This window comes from Thermobia domestica, chromosome 10 (assembly GCF_964235325.1).
Source record: "Thermobia domestica chromosome 10, izTheDome1.hap1.1, whole genome shotgun sequence".
In the NCBI taxonomy this organism is placed as follows: Eukaryota; Metazoa; Arthropoda; class Insecta; order Zygentoma; family Lepismatidae; genus Thermobia; species Thermobia domestica.
Genome location: NC_137463.1, coordinates 31497176 through 31519317, shown reverse-complemented (window position 1 = coordinate 31519317; position 22142 = coordinate 31497176). Strand labels below are relative to the sequence as shown.

The following is a 22142-nucleotide window of genomic DNA, read 5'->3' as shown; positions in this document are numbered from 1 at the left end:
AAGGTATTTTTATGCCACATACAGTTTTTTTTTACTATCCTCATTTATACGTACCCCCACCACCGTCGCTGCCGTGCCTGTTTCTTACGGACACGCTTAATTGAGGATCCCTGCTGCGCTCCTGTTCTGACTCAGTTATATAGCATTCGTACTACTTACTGGCAACCTATCACAAGTTAGTTACATATTTTTGCACAATAGTTTTAGAAAAACGAAAACTGAAGCCCTCCCAAAGTGAATCTGCAGCAAGGAATGCAAGAACATACCCCAAAAATTATTGTTTAAGGTGCAGAGTGAATTACTGGAAAAGATTATATACAATGAATGTATGTATGGGCCCAGATTTTCAATCTGCAACCCATATATCTATAAAGTCATGTGAATTTTGACAAGAAACCAAATAGTATTATAAATACACATAACTTTGCATTCGCATATTTTCCTCAAATTAAAAAGGGTAAGAGTTTTCTACAGGCATTTCATTCAATTGAATCGTTCAATGAACCGATTCATAAAGAACCGGTTCCTGCCCTTGAACTATGAAATGGAAATAATCAAGGATGTTATAAATAGATGTTATCTATTTTATAAGATCCTTGGAAATAATAGAATCATTACAACATTTCATAGTTCAAGGGGAGGAACCGGTTCTTTATGAATCGGTTTATTGAACGATTCAATTGAATGAAATGCCTATAGGAAACTCTTGCTTTAAAAAGCTATAAGCGAAAGTATCTGGTATATTATTGATATACTCTTTACAACTTCAATATCATATTAATGTATACTCTATCTTCTAATCTTCTTTGACCTGCAATTTTCAAATATTTTGTTTAGAGCTATTTCTATACTCAAACTTTACATGTGCTTTTTTTTATTGTAATTTTATATTTTTCTTTAGTTTTGTGCCTATTTATTATTAAGATAATATTCAATGACAAGTATTCTGAAATAATTTTAAGAAGAAACTGGGTGATTTGTAAATGAAAAAGTAAGTTTTATGTGCATCTAATTATTTCACTAAGTTTTTGCCAAGTTTGTAACTATTACATTTGTTACTGTTGTGATCGGATTATAGGGGAGAGTTCCCGATATCGCACCGGGTTCTAAATCGCACCATCCCTAGTTTAAAAAGAACCGTAGTACTAACATGCCATCCCGTAGTTAAATACCTAAGCATACTCCCAAAATTGCACAGCAAAGTGACGACGTTCAGTAAGTTATGTGATTGTGGAGTACAATAAAATTGGAGTATTCCTTACTAATTTTCGGGATATTTCACTATAGAATAAGAATTAAGGTAAGGGAATTAGCTTATGTTTCAATAAGTAGTAATAAACAAAATACCATTAATATTATAGTGACAATCTCAAGTTATGGTTTTTAAAATTTGTGAGGTATATGTAAAAAAAAAAATCATTTTTTTTTAAATGACATAATTTCTCAAATCGCACTACTATCGTATGTCTGAAATCGCACCAGTGCAGTTTTGACTCCCGTGTTGTAATCGGTTTTCATAACTTTTTTTTCTCGGTACAATTCACACAAAACGGGTACACGCCAGGGGCGGATCCAGGACCGACTTCTGGGGGGGGCGGTGGGTTGTCGTACTGCTACTTTTAAGGGCTCCAAACTTTGGGATGGGTTTTATATATATATATATATATATATATATATATATATATATATATATATATATATAATAAGAAAGTTTCCTCTTCTGCGGAGGGGGCGATTGCCCCGATCGCCTTCCCCCCTGGATCCGCCCCTGGTACACGCCAATATGGAAAATTGTCTCCGGAGTCTATGAATCGTGCTTTGAACGTGTATATGGAAAATAAAGTGAAATTAAATGAAATAGAAAGTAAGTATTGTATTCCAAACAAAACATTTTTGCGACACTACCGCGGTGAGGTGGCATATGGAACCGGAAAAACGGAAAATCGTCAAAGCTACTAACAAGAGTTCATGAAATCATTACGCTGCCCAGTGCCCACTCCAATAGCAGGAGAAAGTAGGCCCACCAACAAACAACAATAGAGAACAGAAGTTTTCCCGTCAAGTCCTTAGAAAAATAATCTTGAAGAACGACAAAGGCAATCAAGAGTATCTAATTGTGTGGAGAGAACTAATCTTTCTGAACCGTGACCTAGGTCTGTATGTTCTTCAGGAAACCTTAACACCAAAAGTGTACTCGAAAAGTAGATACATCCAAATCACGATGCTCCGAGCTACATATTCGCAGTGTTTCAAATATGGCTATTGAACAAGATTGGTTTTGTCCTTTGTCAACAAAATTTAGTCGAAGATATGGTACAGTGTGTTTTGTGTAAAGTCTGGATGCATGAGCCTTGTGCGGGTGTTTCAGGAGATTAACGTACATTCCAATGTGCACATAAGGTGTAGCTGTCCGTGTTCTCCATAAATACTGATACGTTTACGTTTCATAGGATTATGAGCAACATTACTCATGGATTATTGCTTATTGAATCAACAATATGGATATTTTTTCCTTTAATGATATATTCTTCCTCATATTAATAACACTCAGATAAAAGAATGTGATATATCTTCAGAAATATTAATTTGTTTTATTTATAGGGTGCATTTCTACTTAATTAGCTTATTTCTAAGACGTTATTTCTGTGCTCGGTTATTTAAATTGCAGTATTTTTTTCTCTTTAAAAATGTATTATTCTTCGTCTTAATAAAACATGAATAAAATAATGTGATATTCAATGGAAACGATAATTTATTTTATCCACAAATTTTACTGCATAATTTGCATGTATTCAAATGGCGGTGCAATTTCGGCTTCACATAGTGCGATTTGGGAAACCTGTTGCGTAAATCGCACCAATCGAAGGTTTCTAAAATATCGTCATTTTAATCATGATCATGATAAGATATCGTTATGAAATCACTGTGAAAGGATCGGAAAACTATAGAGTTCAATACGATCAAAAAATCATTTTAAATTTCAAAAGTTTCGAATTAAAACAGTTTCTGTAAAAAGTGGTGCGATTTTGGCTACTCTCCCCCTATGTATGAATCTAAACGGCAGTATTATTCAGTAATAAATGAGTACAAAATAGACAGGGCCGGCCTTAGGTGATGCGGGGCCCCAGGTTTACAACTAACTTGCACCAAGGTCTGTAAAACCAACATATAGCCTATACCCATAGGGAGAGCGCATATATATATAGTGGGTTCCTGTCACCAGGGCATGGCGCGTCCTCAGGTTACGGATCGAGGAGAAGGCCTCTAGATATAGAGTTTAGCTGCGAATATACTGAATAAGCAGTAGAAGACAGACGACTAGGAGTGATCCTCCAGCTTGGGGGTTTGGGTAAGACTAACAACCTCATCCTGTAAAAGAAAAAAAAGCACTTGTTCAGAAATATTCACAAAAGCCTCGGACAAGGACTGATAACTTGGCACGACCTCAGCAAAAGAAAATGGACATGAGATTTGGAACATGGAATATTAGAAGTCTTTATAGGGCAGGCGCGTTAAACTCCGTAACGAGTGAGTTAGAGAAATACAGGATGGACCTAGTAGAAGCTCAGGAAGTTAGATGGGAAGGAAATGGATCTGTGAATTCCGGAAATTTTACGTTCTTTTACGGGGAAGAAAATAAAAATCACCAGTTAGGAATAGGGTTTTTCGTTCACAAACGAATATTACCAGCAATTAAACGGGTTGAATTTGTTACTGACAGACTTTCTTTAATTACTCTTAAGGGACGGTGGTGTGATATTATTGTTTTAAATGTATATATCCCAACTGAAGATAAAGATGACGATATAAAAGACAGTTTTTATGAAGAAGTGGAACGGATATTTGAACAACTCCCGCGATACCATATGAAAATTCTATTAGGGGATTTCAATGCGAAGGTAGGACGTGAGAATGTTTTCAAACCGATTATAGGGAACGAAAATCTGTATAAGGAAAGTAATGACAACGGTGTTAGACTCGTGAACTTTGCAACATCCACAAACCTAATCGTGAAGAGTACAAAATTCCCACATCGCGAAGTTCATAAATACACTTGGACATCATCAGACGGAAAGACACATAATCAAATTGATCACGTTTTAGTAGATAGAAGAAGACAATCTAGCATAATTGATGTCCGGTCGTTTAGAGGCGCTGATTCTGACACTGATCTCTACCTGGTAGCAGCGATAATACGGAAGAGATTTTTGTTTAATAAAGGTAATATTCATTGTCCGAAAACGGAGAGATTCAATTTAAAGAAATTAGAATAGAGCCAGGTAAGAGAGGAATACCAGATTGAAGTTTCGAATAGATTCTCGGCTTTAGAAGATTCGGAGTGCACTAGTGTTGAGGATACCTGGATTGAAATTAGAGATAGCGTTAAAATTTCAGCAAAAGAAAAATTGGGACACGCGGAAATACATAGGAACAAACCATGATTCGACCAGGAATGTATTAAACTAACAGAAAAGAGAAAACAGGCCAAATTACGCTGGCTACAAAATCCGAATGAAATAACTACACTGATATCAGGCGGGAAACTTCCAAAACATTTAAAACAAAGAAACGCGATTTTTTGAAAGCTAAAATTAAGGAACTTGAAGATAATAATAAAAATAAAAACATCCGGGACATGTATAAGGGGATCAGCGAATTTAAGAATGGCTATCAACCTCGTGCTTATATATTAAAGAAATCTGACGGTGCAGTTCTCACTGATACGGATAGCATCTTAATGAACAAACTCCGTGGCTCTGGATAAGTAGCTTAACAAATAAAACACAGTTCTGACCAGAGCAGAATGAAATATATTAAAACTATACTTGCAATGTGTTACAGTTTCAAGGACCTAACGTCCTCTTCATCAGACACAGACACTCTACACAGAGAGTGTCTGTGTCTGATGAAGAGGACGTTAGGTCCTTGAAACTGTAACACATTGCAAGTATAGTTTTAATATATTTCATTCTGCTCTGGTCAGAACTGTGTTTTATTTGTTAGGATAGCATCTTAAATAGATGGAAAGATTTCTTTGACGATTTGCTTAACACGCAACCAAAAACTAGTGTGCGTGGAGAAAAGGAGATACACACCGCAGAACCGTATATTCCAGAACCCAACCGAATAGAAGTAGAAACCGCTATAAAGAAATTAAAGAAACACAAATCTCCTGGTGTAGATGAAATTCCGGCTGAGTTAATTTTAGCGGGAGGCGAAAAATTGTGGAACAAGATACACAAACTCATTCTCCTTATCTGGAACAAGGAAGAATTGCCACAAGAGTGGAAAGAATCAATCATTGTCCCAATTCACAAGAAAGGCGACAAAACTGACTGTAATAATTATCGAGGCATTTCTCTTTTGTCAACATCCTATAAAATCCTTTCAAATATTCTATTAGCAAGATTGACCCCATACGCAGATAAAATTATTGGAGATTATCAGTGTGTATTTAGACGAAATCGATCAACTATCGACCAAATATTCACCATTCGCCAAATACTCGAAAAAAAAAGTGGGAATACAATACCCTGGTACATCAACTATTTATTGATTTTAGAAAGGTGTACGACTCGGTTAGGAGAGAAACATTATACAACGTTCTTACAGAACTTGGAATGCCGAGAAAGCTAATTAGATTAATTAAGATATGTTTGAATGAATCCCAAAGTAAAGTCCGGGTAGGAAAATTTTTGTCCACGAGCTTTCACGTCGAAAATGGCCTGAAACAAGGAGATGCGTTGTCGTCATTATTATTTAACTTTGTTCTGGAATACGCTATAAGGAAAATCAAAGTTAGCAACCAGGGCCAAGAGTTGAACGGTATTCACCAGGTTATGGCATATGCTGATGATGTAAATTTAATAAGGGATGATAGGAGAACAATAGAAAGAAATACAGAGATCTTATTAAACGCTTGCAGGGACATGGGTTTAGAAGTAAATGCAGAGAAAACTAAATACATGGAAGTGCGTCGGGACCGTAATACGGCAAATTATGGATTCGTTAAAATATTAAATAATACTTTTGATAAAGTGGATAGTTTCAAATATCTAGGATCAGTATTAAAACAGAAGAAAATCATATTCTCGAAGAAATTAAATGTCGACTAAAAGTAGGGAATTTGTGTTATTATTCGGTTCAAAATCTCTTGTCGTCGCGAATTCTGTCCAGGAATCTGAAGCTTAAAATATACAAAACGATAATCATGCCTGTTGTTCTGTATGGTTGCGAAACATGGTTGCTTACTCTGACGGAAGAACATAGACTGAAAGTATTTGAGAACAAGATCCTGAGACGAATATTCGGACCCAAGAGGAAGGGGAATGGGGAATGGCGGAAACTTCATAACGAGGAATTACATAATTTATACGGTTTACCCAACATTGTTAGGGTCGTCAAGTCTAGGAGCAGTGGCGTATTTAGGGGGGGCTTCCGGGCTTAAGCCCCCCCGAAATCTTAATTACTATAGTAAAGTATATGAAATATCTTGCAGAATTTTCACATTTTCAGGCAAAGCCCCCCCCCCGAAAGTTAGCTAAGCCCTCCCCGAAACAAAATCGTAAATACGCCACTGTCTAGGAGGCTTAGGTGGGCGGGTCGTAGCTAGAATGGAAGAAAGTAGAAACACTTTCAAAGTCTTGACTGGAAGACCAATCGGAAAACGACCATTAGGAAGACCTGGGCGCAGATGGTAGGACAATATTAAGATGGATCTCGCAGAGATTGGAATACAAAGTTCAATCCAAGAAACTGGGTGCAGTTAGCTAAGCATAGAAGTTAGTGGAGAGCTTTTGTGAACGCGGCATTGAACCTCCGGGTTCCATAGGAGCTAGTCTTGCACATCAGGTCTTGGTCTTTGTCTTACAGTTAGTCTTGCTTGCAAAAGTATTGCAAGTCTTGCTTTTAAGAAATCTTATGCTTTTCATAGGTAAATTTTACTCTGGATATAAGGGATATCAAATTCTATAGTGCGCCAATAGTAACGGAAATACATTGTATTTTTCTAAATGTAATATAGTTTACCTTCGTGTAAGTATGATGATAGTGTACAACATAGGTAATGAAATTTATTTTTTTTTTCAATGGGTGTCCATGCTTCATTACTTACTTGCCCAACGATTCGTAATCTTTATATATATATATATATATATATATATATATATTAAACAGATACAATAGTCCATTGGTTCCCAAACTGGGGAGACTGCCCCTGAGATGCATGAAAGAAAATGAAAAATGAAAAAATGAAATGAAATTTTTAACTTTTGTGTCCCACTTTTATGCCGTCTAGACTAAAGGAAACGGTGCTGATGAGAAATGAACGAAATGGTGGAATAAAGAAGGTGTGAGGAAACGGGATAACTCCGAGAAAACCCACGCACGTGGTGAATGTCCACCACAAAATTTATTTAGCATGAGCTGGGATCGAACCAAGGACCTTCATGCACCAGAGGTGAAAGCTCTACCACTGAGCCACCGCGGCCCACATGAAAGAAAATCAAGACGGCACAGATTACTGAAATACCATGAATTGCAAAATTATTTTTAAACTCTAAAGGCGTCAGATTTTTTTTTTTTTCTTTTCAACCACGATTAGCTAATCTTTGTATTGAACAAACTTCTAATTAAATATTGAGATTTTGTTTTACTGATTCCAATATGTACTCTATTGGGGAGAAACGTGGACCTTACGCAAAAGTGATGAAAAAATTGGAGGGTTAAAAATAGCAATAGGGAAGAAAAGAAGAATTTTAGATGTAATTAAGAGGAGGAAGAGGAAATAGTAGGAGACATTGGCTAAGAAAAAACTATATTATGAGGGAAGTGCTAGAAGGTATGGTGGAAGGAAAGAGAGGGAGGAGACGAAGGAAACTGTAGTTGAAGGAAGGTATTGAAACAGAAAATTGCTGCGTCAAGACGAAGAGACTATCTGAGGACCACCGTGCATCGAAGCTTCTCAGTTGCAGCAAGTAACCTGCCATTAATGGTAGAGTAGCTATGATGATGATAATGATATGTTTAGCAATGTTGGCCGAGAGAGAGAGATAAAATTAAAATAATAATGAATATAATCAAACTTCTTAATATTTTAGAATAATTTGAGTGAAATGTGAAAACTACTCAACTGTCTATGTTTTTTGTGTAAACTCAATTTATATAAATACTTTTGACCTACAGTATATTAGAAATACAAAATAACGGCATCAAACTCCAAGTTATTTGAAATAACTGTACATAATCATTCTCACTTGTGAGTATGGATTATTTATTGTTGTATAATGTTATATCGTTCAACACCCGATATGCCGTGGAGGCTAAAAGTTATATTGATAAACAATTATTCAACGGCCATGATATCTGTATTAAGCTTGCGGTCACATGCACAAAGTTTGCGTCAATGTCATGAAAATGTTATTTCGATATTAATTTTATGAACACACGTTAAAGACTTCCAACTAAAGCTTCAGCTTCGGAGCCAAGGCCATATCCATGTAGTCGGCACACATGGTATACGGAATTACCAAGGTGCAATACTACATTTCTCTTTAGTTTTGGAAGAAGAACACCACTAATATGTTTTGAAATGAAATCAAATATCTGGTTTAACGTCCCACTATAATGCATTAAGGTTAAGGGAAACGGTGATGATGAGAAGTGAATGAAATGGTGGAATGAAGAAATTAGGAGGAAAGAGGAAAACCCGGAGAAAACTCAAGCACACGGTGTTTGCCCACCAAAAAGCACACATGGCGCAAGCTGGGATCGAACCAGGGATCCTATGCACCAGGTGAAAGCTCTCCACTGAGCCGGTATTTGTGCAAGACTTTTGCGCAAGTCTTGCTCTTGGTATTGGTCTTGTAGGTATGACCTTGGGCTTGGTCTTGGTCCTGTACCCTTTGGTCTTGGTCTTGGTCTTGCATCAGGATTCCTGGTCTTGGTTTTGGTCTTGCATGCAAGACCAAGACTCTTACGCTCATCACTACTCGAACCAGATTCCCGATTAGAGAGCACACAAAATTTAATTTAATAATCACTCCCTTTCATTAATCATCCATCTCCTAAGAACAAATCCTGGGACGTCAAATAAAAGAAATGTATAATTTTCATTTGATTTCCAAAGCTTAATAGAAATTTTGCAGTCAGAATGGGTGGCAATCAAAATGTGCACATAAATAGGTCTAATGCGTGAAAGTTAATAGACTAAACATGTATAAGGTACATTTCAATACAAAATTATATAGGCCTATATGTAAATAGGTACATTTCAATACAAAATTATATATATGTAAATTTACAACTAGCAATATTAGTACATCATATCTGAAAAGGACATAATCATAATACTATTTGTTTTAGTGACCCCTTCCCCGAAATTTTGAAAAGTTGTTAAAATAAAACCTAACATTACGTTTTCAGTCCCTACATTACCAAATATTAACAAACACTGAGGGCCCCTGGACCTCCCGAAAAGTTTAAAGTTGTTAAAAGAAACCTTAAATTCGAGTTTTAATTTCCCCATAGGCGAAAACATTCCGAGGGAGGACCCCCGAACCCATCCCGAAATGAAATCCTGGCTATACTACTGTGCATATATTAATATAGTAAATATCTATAGTACTATAGAATTTCATACTAATCTATTAAATACAACAGTGTATCAGCAAGCCAATCTAACAAATTTTGACATGTACTTCGAAGAATTGAACACTCTTCGAAGGTGATGTATGCCTAACTGACCCCTTGCCCCACTCTGCGTGCGGCCATACATACAATAATCATATTTTAAGACGTGTTTTAAAAATTTAGCAAAAGTTGTCAACAATTCTTATATTGTGGAAAATGTAAGAGAATGACGTCTTAAATGTGTCATAATAGCTATAAATACCATAGTTTCTTTGCCAATTTGGCCTTACACGAATTGATTTTCGAAAGTTATTTTGCAATTTAAGGTTAAAATATTAGTCCCTACTTGCACTGTGTGTTAATATGATTGAATAAAACGTAACACTTGGATATAATTTCTTATAAAAAGTCGCCCGTTACTAAAGGCATACTTGAAAATGAATGAGAAAACGAGAAAACGAATTCATCTCACATGTTAGGGTCTGTTGGGGCAGGGGCGTCATTTAGGGAGGGCAGGAGGGGGCAATTGCCCCCCCCAAGAGCTTGAGGAATGCATATACTTTAATCGATTGCCTACTAATAACTAGTACAAAACGTGAAATTCTTATGTCGGTGGTGCTCTTGCCCCCCCCAAGCAAAGTCTGAAATGACGCCCCTGTGTTGGGGGTGTGCAGAATACTCCCTTGACATATCTATTTGTACAACAGAAGTTGTAAACGTAAAAAATAAGCAAACTACTGCAGCATCAAATTCAGAAAATATTTGCGTATGTCCGGGAACTTAATACAAACTATTCATTTACTTGTTAGGGAGAGGCCATACTCTCTCCCTTGTGGAGTCTATGGATGTACTGTACCTGTAATTCAATATGATGTGTGTACTTGACAACCGAAAGTAGCAGAGCCATCTTAATGATACCATAGCCATTTGGCTGGGGGGGGGGGGGGGCGAGCAGAATGACATGTATTAATTACATGTGTTAGGAACAAAATTTAGTCATAGGGGCCACAACACACTTGTTTGCTCTGGGGCCTAATATGCTGTTAAAACAGCACTGGAGAGTAGAGTAGACGGAGCTAGCGCGGGGCCCGATTGGGAGCAATCGGTCCAATCGGCTTAAGACCGGCCCTGAAAATAGAGTAATTTGTTGATGTTGACCATGAGCTTCCGAACAGAGACTACAGGATTTGAGAGAAGGCGTATATGCTGAATTCCTCTGACGTAAGGGGGATGTATGTAATTCTGTTGCAAGTTGGAGTGTCGGAAATATTGTTTAAATAAAGTTCGAGGATGTAACTGAAGATCACGAATGTGTGAATTCACTGGACTTATTATCTTCAAGATGACAATATGAGAGTGCAGTATGGTGTGGTGTGGATAGATGGTGTGGTGTGGATAGATTCTGTATTTCCCATCCCTTTGCATCTACGGACAAGCATATGACAATCATTACGTCAAAGACAGACAGACATGACAGCTCATCGCTGAATACTACTACCCTTCATTCAACTTGCTACTCCAGTTTCCCCGAACATCGCCGAAGACATTCTCACCAATGTGTTTGACAAGCACAATCACGTGAGACGAATTTGGCATATAGATTCTTTGTAATACATTCCGTTCAACAATCGATTGTTTAGTTTTCATATGCCCCTATGAGGAAGTATGGTGAAAGCCGTCCTGTTCAGGAGTGCCCATCCCCTCGACGCTTTTGGCACAACTCTCCAACCCAGATAGCACGAATACTTGCGGCAAATTTTTGCTTCGTTTAGTGGAGCAAACAATCTGAAAGTTTGCGAAGGCAAAATTTCTTAATATTTATTAAAAACTTTCATTATGATCTGCAAATTTTCGCTGATTTATAAAAATAAATTCACCACTGCAATTAATTTGCATCTTTTTTGAAAATATAGCGTCGAAAGTTTGCCGTCGCAAACAGTTTGCAACTCTGTAGAAAACTTGTTTCGAAAAACTTGCTGAAAGCAAATATGTGATGATATTACCGAGTGCGCGCGCATGGTACCCAGAATTCACTGCGCTACATCAACTGTGACAAAACAAGCGGGAAGTGAGAATCGAGAAAAACCAATACATCAGAGGACTCCAGAATAAACTCACTGGTCTCTTATCAAATGTTTTTATTGACCCAGGCAGCCTGACGTTATTTTGTGAAAGTGTGTGAGAGTAAGTACAGGGATATGATCGTTGAGTAAGTAGATAAATTGCGATATCCTTTGTCTGTGCGTTTATCGTTCGCAAGTTTTTTATCTTTGGCAAGTAGCTAAAGATGTTTAATGCTTGCCACTAAGAAAAGACGGATCCACATTATAAAAATGTTGATGTTTCATAAAGTTAGGTTTCACTTCATAAATTTGCAGCAAACATTACCTGATACATTTGCAGCAAACATGATCTTGTGACCGTGAAAACACTTTCTGTAATGTTGCTGCAAACCTTTCAATATTTTCACCAAATTCATCAGCTCATTTTCGGAAATTTTGTCAAAGAAAATCTGCACAAAATATTTGCAGCAAAGTCCTGGTAAACGTTCTTGCTGTGCAGTCGCAAACATTTCGTTTGTATTGGCAGATGTTTTCATTTTCTGAGGCAACTTTGCTGCAAACTCAGCCAGCGTCAACTTCGTTATTTGCATTGAACTTTCGGCAAATTTTCTCATTTGAAAAGGCAAGTTTTTTGCAATCATTTTAGTTTGCCTTTGCAAATTTTTAAACATTTTGAAAAAGTTTTCTGTGCTATCTGGGAAACTTACCATTCTACACCCCTAAAATTACCACTCTGCCACCCAAATTTACCATTTGATTGTACCATCTTCAATGAAAAATTATGTTTCCCGAAATATTCTCATGCGTGCAACTTTCGCCCCAAAACTCCCTGTGGGCACCTCTGGCCCTGTTAGGTAGAGTGAAGGCAACTCAACAATCTTTCTTCTTTCTGTCGAGATGCTTGCTGATTGTAGTATGATGCCACGTTCTCAAAATACAAATTTTGAGCAATAGACAATACTATACGTCCAAAAACAATTTCCACTTTTTTTTTCAACTTGAAAGCAGTATCTCAATGGCCCAACGCTTACCTAGTTTTCTTCCACATTAATATAACCCTTCTTCCTTTTACCGAAGCGGTTCTTAATCACAGTATGATGCTACAAAATTAAAATATAAATTTCTAAGCAATACATTTTCCATCTTTTTTAAAAGTTTATTTATCAGTTATTTCTTCAACCTGTTAATTTCTTTGCATATATATATATATATATATATATATATATATATATATATATATATATATATATATATATATATATATATATATATATATATATATATATATATATATACAGAGAGAGAGAGAGAGAGAGAAATAGATTAAATTACGACAAAATTGTATTGATGTCGCTTTCTCTCTTGTGTCTTTAAGAAAAGAAAAAGAAATGGCTATAGGAGGTGTATTTAGGAATCCTATTGCAGTTTGTATCCCAGGCAATCTTACTCAGTTGTGCCTTTGTTGAATTTACATTTCTAATAAATTTCATTCTTTAAAAAAAAAAAATGTAAAGAAACAAAGAAAGAAAAGGCACGAGAACCCCTAAAAAGAAATCCTGTATACGCACTTCCAAGGGTTAAAATTAAAGAGAATTATATTAACTGCATCATTGATGGAATAAGAGATCAAATGCAAGCAGTGGCGTATTTACGATTTTGTTTCGGCGGTGGCTTTTCTAACTTTATTCCTGGAAAAATGAAAATTCTGCAAGATATTTCATTTACTTTGAAATTATAAATAAAGTTCCGGGGGGGGGGCGGTTAAGGCCGGAAGGCACCCATTAAATACGCCACTGAATGTAAGCTTTATTATTTTATGCTTCATCGAATTAACATCGGCTCATACAAATTTCTTCTTTTTTTGTTTTATAATAATTAGTGATTTCAGCATAGAGACTGCTCTTTTGCCTTTCAGAAATAATATAGTGCACTACACAATGCTTTTATCTGGACAGAAGCTCTATGAAAGAGAAGGTTCTTTAATTTCAAGATCTCTATCAACCTCTTGCCTGGATAGGCTACTTTTTCAAGGTATGTTTATTCATAAATCTTCCTGTATAGTATTCAGATTTTTTTCTGTAAATTCAAAAATTACTGTTAAGGGAAGAATGCTTTCTAAAGATAGCAACAAAGTCATCAGCTCTGTGACATAAAATTCTGGCAGGTTTATTTTCAGCCATTCGATCATTAGATTTATATACTGAACAAGTTTTAAAAGAATCGTTAAGTAACAGATTGTATACGCGTGTCAAGTTACACAAACCACCAACATGAAAACGACCGGAACATATCTCAGAATTATGGGCTATTTATGGGCTAATTAGTTGCTCTAATCCCAATTTTTGGGCTCATACCGTTTAGCGGGAAATCCGATTCAAAATGGGCGAGTCTAGCTTGATATCAAGCTAGAACCCCTCATATGGTTACGGTAACAATGGTCCGATCGAAAAAAATTCAAACGCCAGAATTATGGGCTATTTATGGGCCAATTAGTTGCTCTAATCCCAATTTTTGGGCTCCTACCGTTTAGTGGGAAATCGGAATCAAAATGGGCGAGTCTAGCTTCATATCAAGCTAGAACCCCCATATGGTTACGGTAACAATGGTCCGATCGAAAAAATTCAAACGCCAGATTTATGGGCTAATTAGTTGCTCTAATCCCAATTTTTGGGCTCCTACCGTTTAGCGGGAAATCCGATTCAAAATGGGCGAGTCTAGCTTGATATCAAGCTAGAATCCCCCATATGGTTACAATGGTCCGATCGAAAAAATTCAAACGCCAGTGTTATTTGCAATTTTTATGGGCTAATTAGTTGCTCTAATCTCAATTTTTGGGCTCTCACTGTTTAGCGGGAAATCGGAATCAAAATGGGCGTGTCCAGCTTGATATCAAGCTAGAACGCCCTATGCGGTAACGATGCTGATCCAATAAAACTCAAACGCCGGAATTATGGGCTATTTATGGACTTAAAATTGCTCTAATTCCGAGTTTGGGGGTGTTACCGTTTAGCAGGAATTCTTCGTCAAATTGTGGGATTCAGCTTGACTTCTAGCTCTGGACCTAGTGCTATAATACTCCGATCAAATCATTAAAATGCCGGAATTATGGGTTGTTTGTGTACTATTTAGATACTCTATTGTCGATTTTGGTTCTTCTATCGTTCGCAAGAAACCTCATGCAAGATTGATATTGATTTCTATATAACGTGGGATGATAATTTCAAAGTTGCAGTGAGAAAACGTCGATGTCTATTAACGGAAAATTGATTTATTTGCATTCTCAAAGAAATGCAAATATATATCTCTACTAGTGAATCCATGAATTGTCTTTTCACGTTTTTATGTTCATTATATTCATTATGAATGAAGTGAGAGGAAATGGGAGACCTCCGATAAAACCGAAGCACATGGTGTTTGTAAACCACAAATACCACTTGGCGTGATCTGGGTTCGAACCAGGGATCACACGTACAAGAGGTAAACGCTCTAGCTCTGTACCACTGCGACCCCAGCAACGGTGAACAGGCATTTCCTTTGCACAACTAATTTATTTAAAAAATAATGATATTTCACTATATAAATTCTATATATAGACTACTTACTTCCAAACATAATGAACATAAACACGTGAAAAAATAATTATGGATTTACTAGTAGAGATATAGATTTACATTTGCGGAGAGTGCAAACAAATCAATTTTCAGTTAATAAACATCGATCTTTTCTCACTGCAACTTTGAAAGTATCATCCCACCTTATCTAAAGTTAATATCAATCTTGCATGAGATTTCTTGCGAACGATAGAAGAACCAAAATCGACAACAGAGTATCTAACTAGTACACAAATAACTCATAATTCCGGCATTTTAATGATTTGATCGGAGTATTATAGCACTAGGTTCATAGCTAGAAGTTAAGTTAAATCCCACAATTTGACGAAGAATTCTGCTAAACGGTAACAATCCCAAACTCGGAGTTAGAGCAATAATAAGTAAATAAATAACCCATAATTCCGGCGTTTGAGTTTTATTGAATCGAAGCATCGTTACCGCGTAGGGAGTTCTAGCTTGATATCAAGTTAGACTCTCCCGTTTTGAATCCGATTTCCCACTAAATGGTAGGAGCCCAAAAATCGGGATTAGAGCAACTAATTAGCCCATAATTAGCCCATAATTCTGGCGTTTGAATTTTTTCGATCGGACCATTGTAACCGTAACCGTATGGCGGGTTCTAGCTTGATATCAAGCTAGACTCGCCCATTTTGATTCCGATTAACCACTAAACAGTAGGAGCCCAAAATTTGGGATTAGAGCAACTAATTAGCCCATAAATAGCCCATAATTCTGGCGTTTGAATTTTTTTTGATCGGACCATTGTTACCGTAACCATATGGAGGTTCTAGCTTGATATCAAACTAGACTCGCCCATTTTGAATCGGATTTCCCGCTAAACGGTAGGGCCCAAAAAATTGGGATTAGAGCAACTAATTAGCCCATAAATAGCTTATAATTCTGGCGTTTGATTTTTTTCGATCGGACCATTGTAACCATATGGGGGGTTCTAGCTTGATATCAAGCTAGACTCGCCCATTTTGAATCCGATTTCCCACTTAATAGTATGAGCTCAAACTTGGGATTAGAGCAACTAATTAGCCCATAAATAGCCCATAATTCTTGAGTTTGAATTTTTTGGATCGGACCATTGTTACCGTAACCATATGGGGGGTTCTAGCTTGATGTCGAGCAAGACTCGCCGATTTTGAAACCGATTTCCCACTAAATGGTAGGAGGCCAAAAATTGGGATTAGAGCAACTAATTAGCCCATAAATAGCCCATAATTCTTGAGTTTGAATTTTTTGGATCGGACCATTGTAACCGTAACCATATGAGGGTGAGTTATTAGGAAGAGAAAGAGAAACTGGTTGGGACATTGCCTAAGAAGAGACTGTATCATGAGGGACGTCCTAGAGGGTATGGTGGCGGGAAAGAGAGGAAGGGGGCGAAGGAGACTACAATTAATGGAGGATATTAAAACAGAAAGATCATACGCGAAGACGAAAAGGTTAGCGGAGGACCGTGGAGCATGGAAGCTTCTCAGCTGCGGCAAGTGACCTGCCAATAAAGGCAGAATTAGTGTTGTAAAAAAACGGTTTTTTTTTTCTGTGAAGTTTTTTTTTCAATAAAAAACATCGTTCTTTTTCATGTTTTTTTTTCAAAAGTCTGTTTTTTTTTCTGGCAACTATTATTTATTGATTTATGTTGCAGTTTATGGAAATAATTAACAGAACTTAAGTCGAAGCCCTCGTAACTTACAAATCGTTTGTTTCTTTGAACCTATACGAGCAAAATTGTGTGATTATTCCTTTCGGCCCCAGGTCATTTTTGGCGTTTTCATAAATTTCCAGTTAGTGACTTATTGCTCAAAAACTATTCACTCGATTGATATGGTTAAGGCCTTGTTTTCAAGAAAATGGATGTGGCTATTTTTTGGTGTAAGTTGCATTGCAGTGTTGCCAACGGGTGGGAAATTATTGAGGGAAATGTAGGGGTGAAAATTTACAAAAAATTCCCTAACCGAATTTCAAAAAATTTTTGTACCTCGCACCACTGCTGCTATATGGGTTCAAGTCACCTAAACAAATCTTTGGTGTGTTGACAAGATACAGTGAAATCCTGAAGTCGCTGGCTTCCATTCAAAGAGGGGAAGAAAAAATTCTGTCATACACATGAAATTTTGACACTTTTTACGCCTCAGAAGCAAAAATCAAATATGCCGGGGTACAGCTTCTCTAATTATCCTATTGAAACTTTTTATGGTGCGTTCTGTAGGGCAAAGAGGAAGCTTTCAGGTAGTGGTACGTTTGTTTCAATGTAGTCAGTAAGAGGGTAATATAATAGAGGGGAAAAGGGAAATTTTCCCGAATTTTTCACCTAATAGCGGGCATTAATTGTTTTGGTTGGAAACGTTGCCATGAGACAGACGAAAACTATCTGAAAATAAACCGTTGTACTCCAAGAATATATCCTACAAGTATCATGGCGATATATAACAAAGTAAGCATGAAATTTTTAAAAAAACCTCTCATTCTACCCCAGAAATTCACCATTTTCTTACCATTTCCAGAACATGGTTTATTATAAACCTCAACTGTACTTCCCCTAATTATTCTAGTGAAACTTTTTATGGTGCGCTGTGTAGGCTAAAGATGAGGCTGTTAGACACTGGTACATTTGTTCGAATGTAGCCAACAAGAAGGAAATATTAGAAATAAAAAAGGGAATTTTTCCCAAAATTTGCCCCTAAAATCTGGAATTAATTTTTTTTGTAGGTAGCAACACTACTATCAGACACACACAAACTATCTTAAAATAAGCTTTGGTATCCCTCTAATATATCCTACAAGTATTGTGACGATATCTAATAAAGTAAGCATGTCAATAAAAAATCTCATTCTACCTTTAAAAATATCACAGTTATCTTTCCAATTAGAGAACAAGGTCCACTGTAAACCTCAACTGTACTTCCCCTAATTATCCTATTCAAACTTTCTATAGTGCGTTGTGTAGAGCAAAGACGAGACTTCCAGATACTGGTACGTTTGTTCCGATATAGCCAACAAGAGGGAAATAATAGAGACAAAACATATAATTTTTCCAAAATTTCCCCCTTAAATCTGGAATTAAAATATTCTGTAGCTGGCAACACTGCTACCAGACAGACGCAAACTATCTTAAATTAAACATTGGTACACCACTAATATATCCTACAAGTATTATGGCGATATTTAAGGAACAAAGCTTCTAATTACCAAAAAAATATTACGGTAAACAGAAAAGTAAGGAAAAACTAGAAAAATCAACGGCTAGAACCTAAATACGAATTTTACGTGCGCCCCCTAATTACCCCATTGTAACGATTTGTACTTTCGTTTGTTAAATAAGGACAAATGTTCGATTGGCGTAAGTTGACTTGCACTCGGACGTATAGGTACGGATTTATAAACAAAAATTTCTAATGTTTTGCCCAAATATAGGAGAATTTTAATTTTCCTAATTGGTAACACTGTGCGCAGGCCCGTCCAATTGATGTCAACAGTTAGGTATCCATCCGAGGTATCTACCTGGCAAGTCTTAAGAATGTCTTTCTACAACGAAGGAAGCTACAGGAAAAAAAAGTAAAGGAAATTCGAAATTAGAAAGTTCTCGAACTTTTGACTGAGGTGAAATTTGAGAAGGAAATTCGACACCAGAAGAAAAAGAAATTACTATGATAAACTACAGACCAACCACATTTTGCAAGAATAATATCCCGATATCTTAATTAGTGTCCACACTGGAGCGGATTAAACAAGTGACACACCTGTGTGTGCCACTTTGGCCACCTGGGCCACCGAGTATACATTTGATTTCATTTTTTTGACTACTAACTCGTGTTGTTGTTGTAGTTATAGTCTCGACTAATAACAATATCGTTGTAAACAATAACTTTATAAGGAAAATTTTCTCTCCTTTTTACATCTTAGTTCCAACACTGTTGGTGAGAAATGTAGGGTGTTTCAAAATAAATTTTGGGGTTTTAAGTCTTCGTAGTACTTATTACATTTTAAGTACAATTATAAGCAATGCATCAAGTAAGAGCACCTCAAACAGTCTTTGCTACAAGTGTTCGATGTGAGATTCATTCGTCACACGGCACACATCTAGTCGATAGGCGAGAAAGGCCCATAAACTTTCCGCCATATGGCACAAAACACATTCAATTTAGGGGAGTTTCGTTTCAATTGTACCATCTCCTGAGGATTTGCTGACGGCCAGATGCAAACATTATGAGTGTTCACATTAGCTCTTAGGTGAAAAGTCGATTTATCACTGAAGACGACACGATCCAGAAAGTCTTCATTGTTATGCAGCAATATTTCACTTGCGAAATTGGCACGTAAACCGTAGTCTGTAGGCTTTAGACCTGTAGCAACTGCAAACAATAAATAAAGACGTAGTTGCAAGCGTCTCCTTAATATTCTTCATACAGACGGTTGCACTGTACAGGTTCAGTCTTTATTAAAACATAAAAAGCTTTCTGCTCTCTAGTCTCCATCTTTGCTACTTGCTCTTTCTAACGGCAGACAGAATAAACAACGCATGTACATGTGTGCGTACAAAACTGTTTGAGTTGCTCTTTCATTTGATATAATATTTATAATTGTAAGTTAATTGTAATAGATACTACAAAGTTTCAAAACCCTAAAATTAATTTTGAAACACCCTGCATTACTTCAAATTGAGTCATCCTATATTGAGGTCCTAGTCAATTTGTCGCCTCGTGCAATGGCATAATTTGCCGCCTCCCCCTTTCTCCAGAAAGAACAAATCTTAGAAGTCATGATTTTAAGTATGCTACTCCAGCATGAACAACAAAGGTGAGGGTAAGTGCAGTCGCACTCAGAAAGGTTTAAATACTTACTAAAAATGCAATTCCGTTGTGTATGTTTTTTTCTTTAAATGTTAATGTGTTATGATAGTGAAAGATAAAGCAAACACACCTGCAGAGGAAAGATGGTAATCCTTTTTATAGAATTCACTATCGAGCTTCAATCTCAATGTATCAGTTTGCAATTCCAGTGCAACTAGCTCTTTTATCTTTATTTCTTGATTTTTCTTCTACATCTTCTAACATTTAAAAAAAAAACTTGTTTCTATCTTCAATGATAAGGAACTTGCTTCTAACAAAAACAAGACTAGTTGTCATATCAAAACTGTGATAACTTACTAAATGGAACAGATATTCACTACTATTCGAGAATTGAATTCTTGCATTTGACAACAATCAAGCAATTTGTGCTCGGATTTATTCGATCATTTGCTTTAGCATTGTCCATGTGGCCTTAAACTAATGCAACCTAAACATAATTTATGAATGTAGTATTCAAATAGAAGGTCAGCTTAGTAAATGTAACTACCATCATCATGACGTCTGTTTCCAACAAGAAATATTTAATTTAAATAATAAACTTATGACAGATTTTGCCGGACCATCCAAGCTTGCCATTCCACGCAAATACACGTGTTGCATATATACAGTGGCGTATTTAGCCCCCCCCGAAATCTTACTTACTATGGTAAAGTATATGAAATATCTTGCAGAATTTTCACATTTTCAGACAAAGCCCCCCCCGAAAGTTAGCAAAGCCCCTCCCGAAACAAAATCGTAAATACGCCACTGCATATATGGTAGAGCCAGCTCTGCATATCATATATATCTAATCGACAAATTATTTATATATGACATTTAGAAAAATACTATTAGGCAAATTAGTATTAGTTTTTATCTTTAGACAAGTTATTGGAATTTTATACTGTTCGTGACATTATTTTCGTACTTATTAAAGGCCTGCTTTTACTAAAAAACATAATTTCATTTCTACTTTTATTTCTTAGTTGATATTGATGAAAACTGCTGAAACCTGAATTGTTAATAGGTATGGTATTCATGTAAATTGTAAAATATTTGTAGGGTATCAGTATCTAGCGTTTAATTTATGTTGCATTTTACGGTGATTACACCTACATAAAAATATTTCATACTTAAATAGACGTAAGATGCATTGCAAATGACTATTTGAAAAAAAAACGAAATTTAGAAAAAAAAAACGAGAGGCAATGTTTTTTTCTAAAAAACGTACATTTCTGAAAAAATACGAACCGTTTTTTTTATTTTTTTATTTACAACACTAGGCAGAATACCTATGATGATGAATCAGTGACGAAACTAGATATTTGGCGGTCCAGGGTACATTTTGCGATTAGTACCCCCCCCCCCTTCATCTACATCTACACCAATAAACACACAGGTTAGTTTGCTGGCGCCCAGGGCAACTGTCCCGGTTGCAGCCTCTTTTTTTGATCTGGCCGTAGTTCAATTATTTTTTGATACTTCTACCCTTCAGCTCTAAAACTGAGTAATGAATTGCCTTTATTTCATTAAAATGATGAAGTGAACACTCTTTGAAGCCAAAAAAGGAAATGTTTTTCTTTTCCTGATATCAAACAGTGTCAGAACAGACATTTCAATGGGAACTCCTAGCAAAAGAAGTATACGTGGCCTTTTTCTTTCTTTTGCTTGCCTTCACTAGTTTTTTTATTTTTATTTTTGTTGTAGTTGAAGTAACTTAACGCTACTATCCTGTAGTCAATGATAAATTAATATTGTTAGTTTTGAGATTAGATTTGAAGGAGGGGCATTAATTAGTACAGTATATCCTGTTGAAAATGCATGTCACCACTGATTTACTGTTCTGCATAATTACTACAATGTTATTTTCTCAGAAATGCTTAATTTTCTCATAAATACATGCATATTTTGACGAAGAACAAATATAAATCTGTAATAAAAGTGGGTATTCACTGACTGAACTTACTGAATGGAATATCTGTTGACCAGTCCCATAAACT

The 22142-nt window shown here is 36.3% G+C and overlaps 1 protein-coding gene across 3 annotated transcripts in view; it reads left to right on the top strand.

Moving 5' to 3' along the window:
• The first annotated feature begins 843 nt into the window (after window positions 1-843).
• The window catches only part of LOC145661954 (lipopolysaccharide-induced tumor necrosis factor-alpha factor homolog), a 28186-nt gene continuing 6887 nt past the window's right edge, over window positions 844-22142 (top strand). For all 3 annotated transcript variants that reach the window (XM_081727305.1, XM_081727303.1, XM_081727302.1), the window contains exons 1-2: window positions 844-991; window positions 13609-13724. In XM_081727305.1, coding sequence (XP_081583431.1) covers window positions 984-991; window positions 13609-13724 — 124 coding nt within the window. In that variant the 5' untranslated portion in view covers window positions 844-983. The remainder of the gene's footprint in view (window positions 992-13608; window positions 13725-22142) is intronic.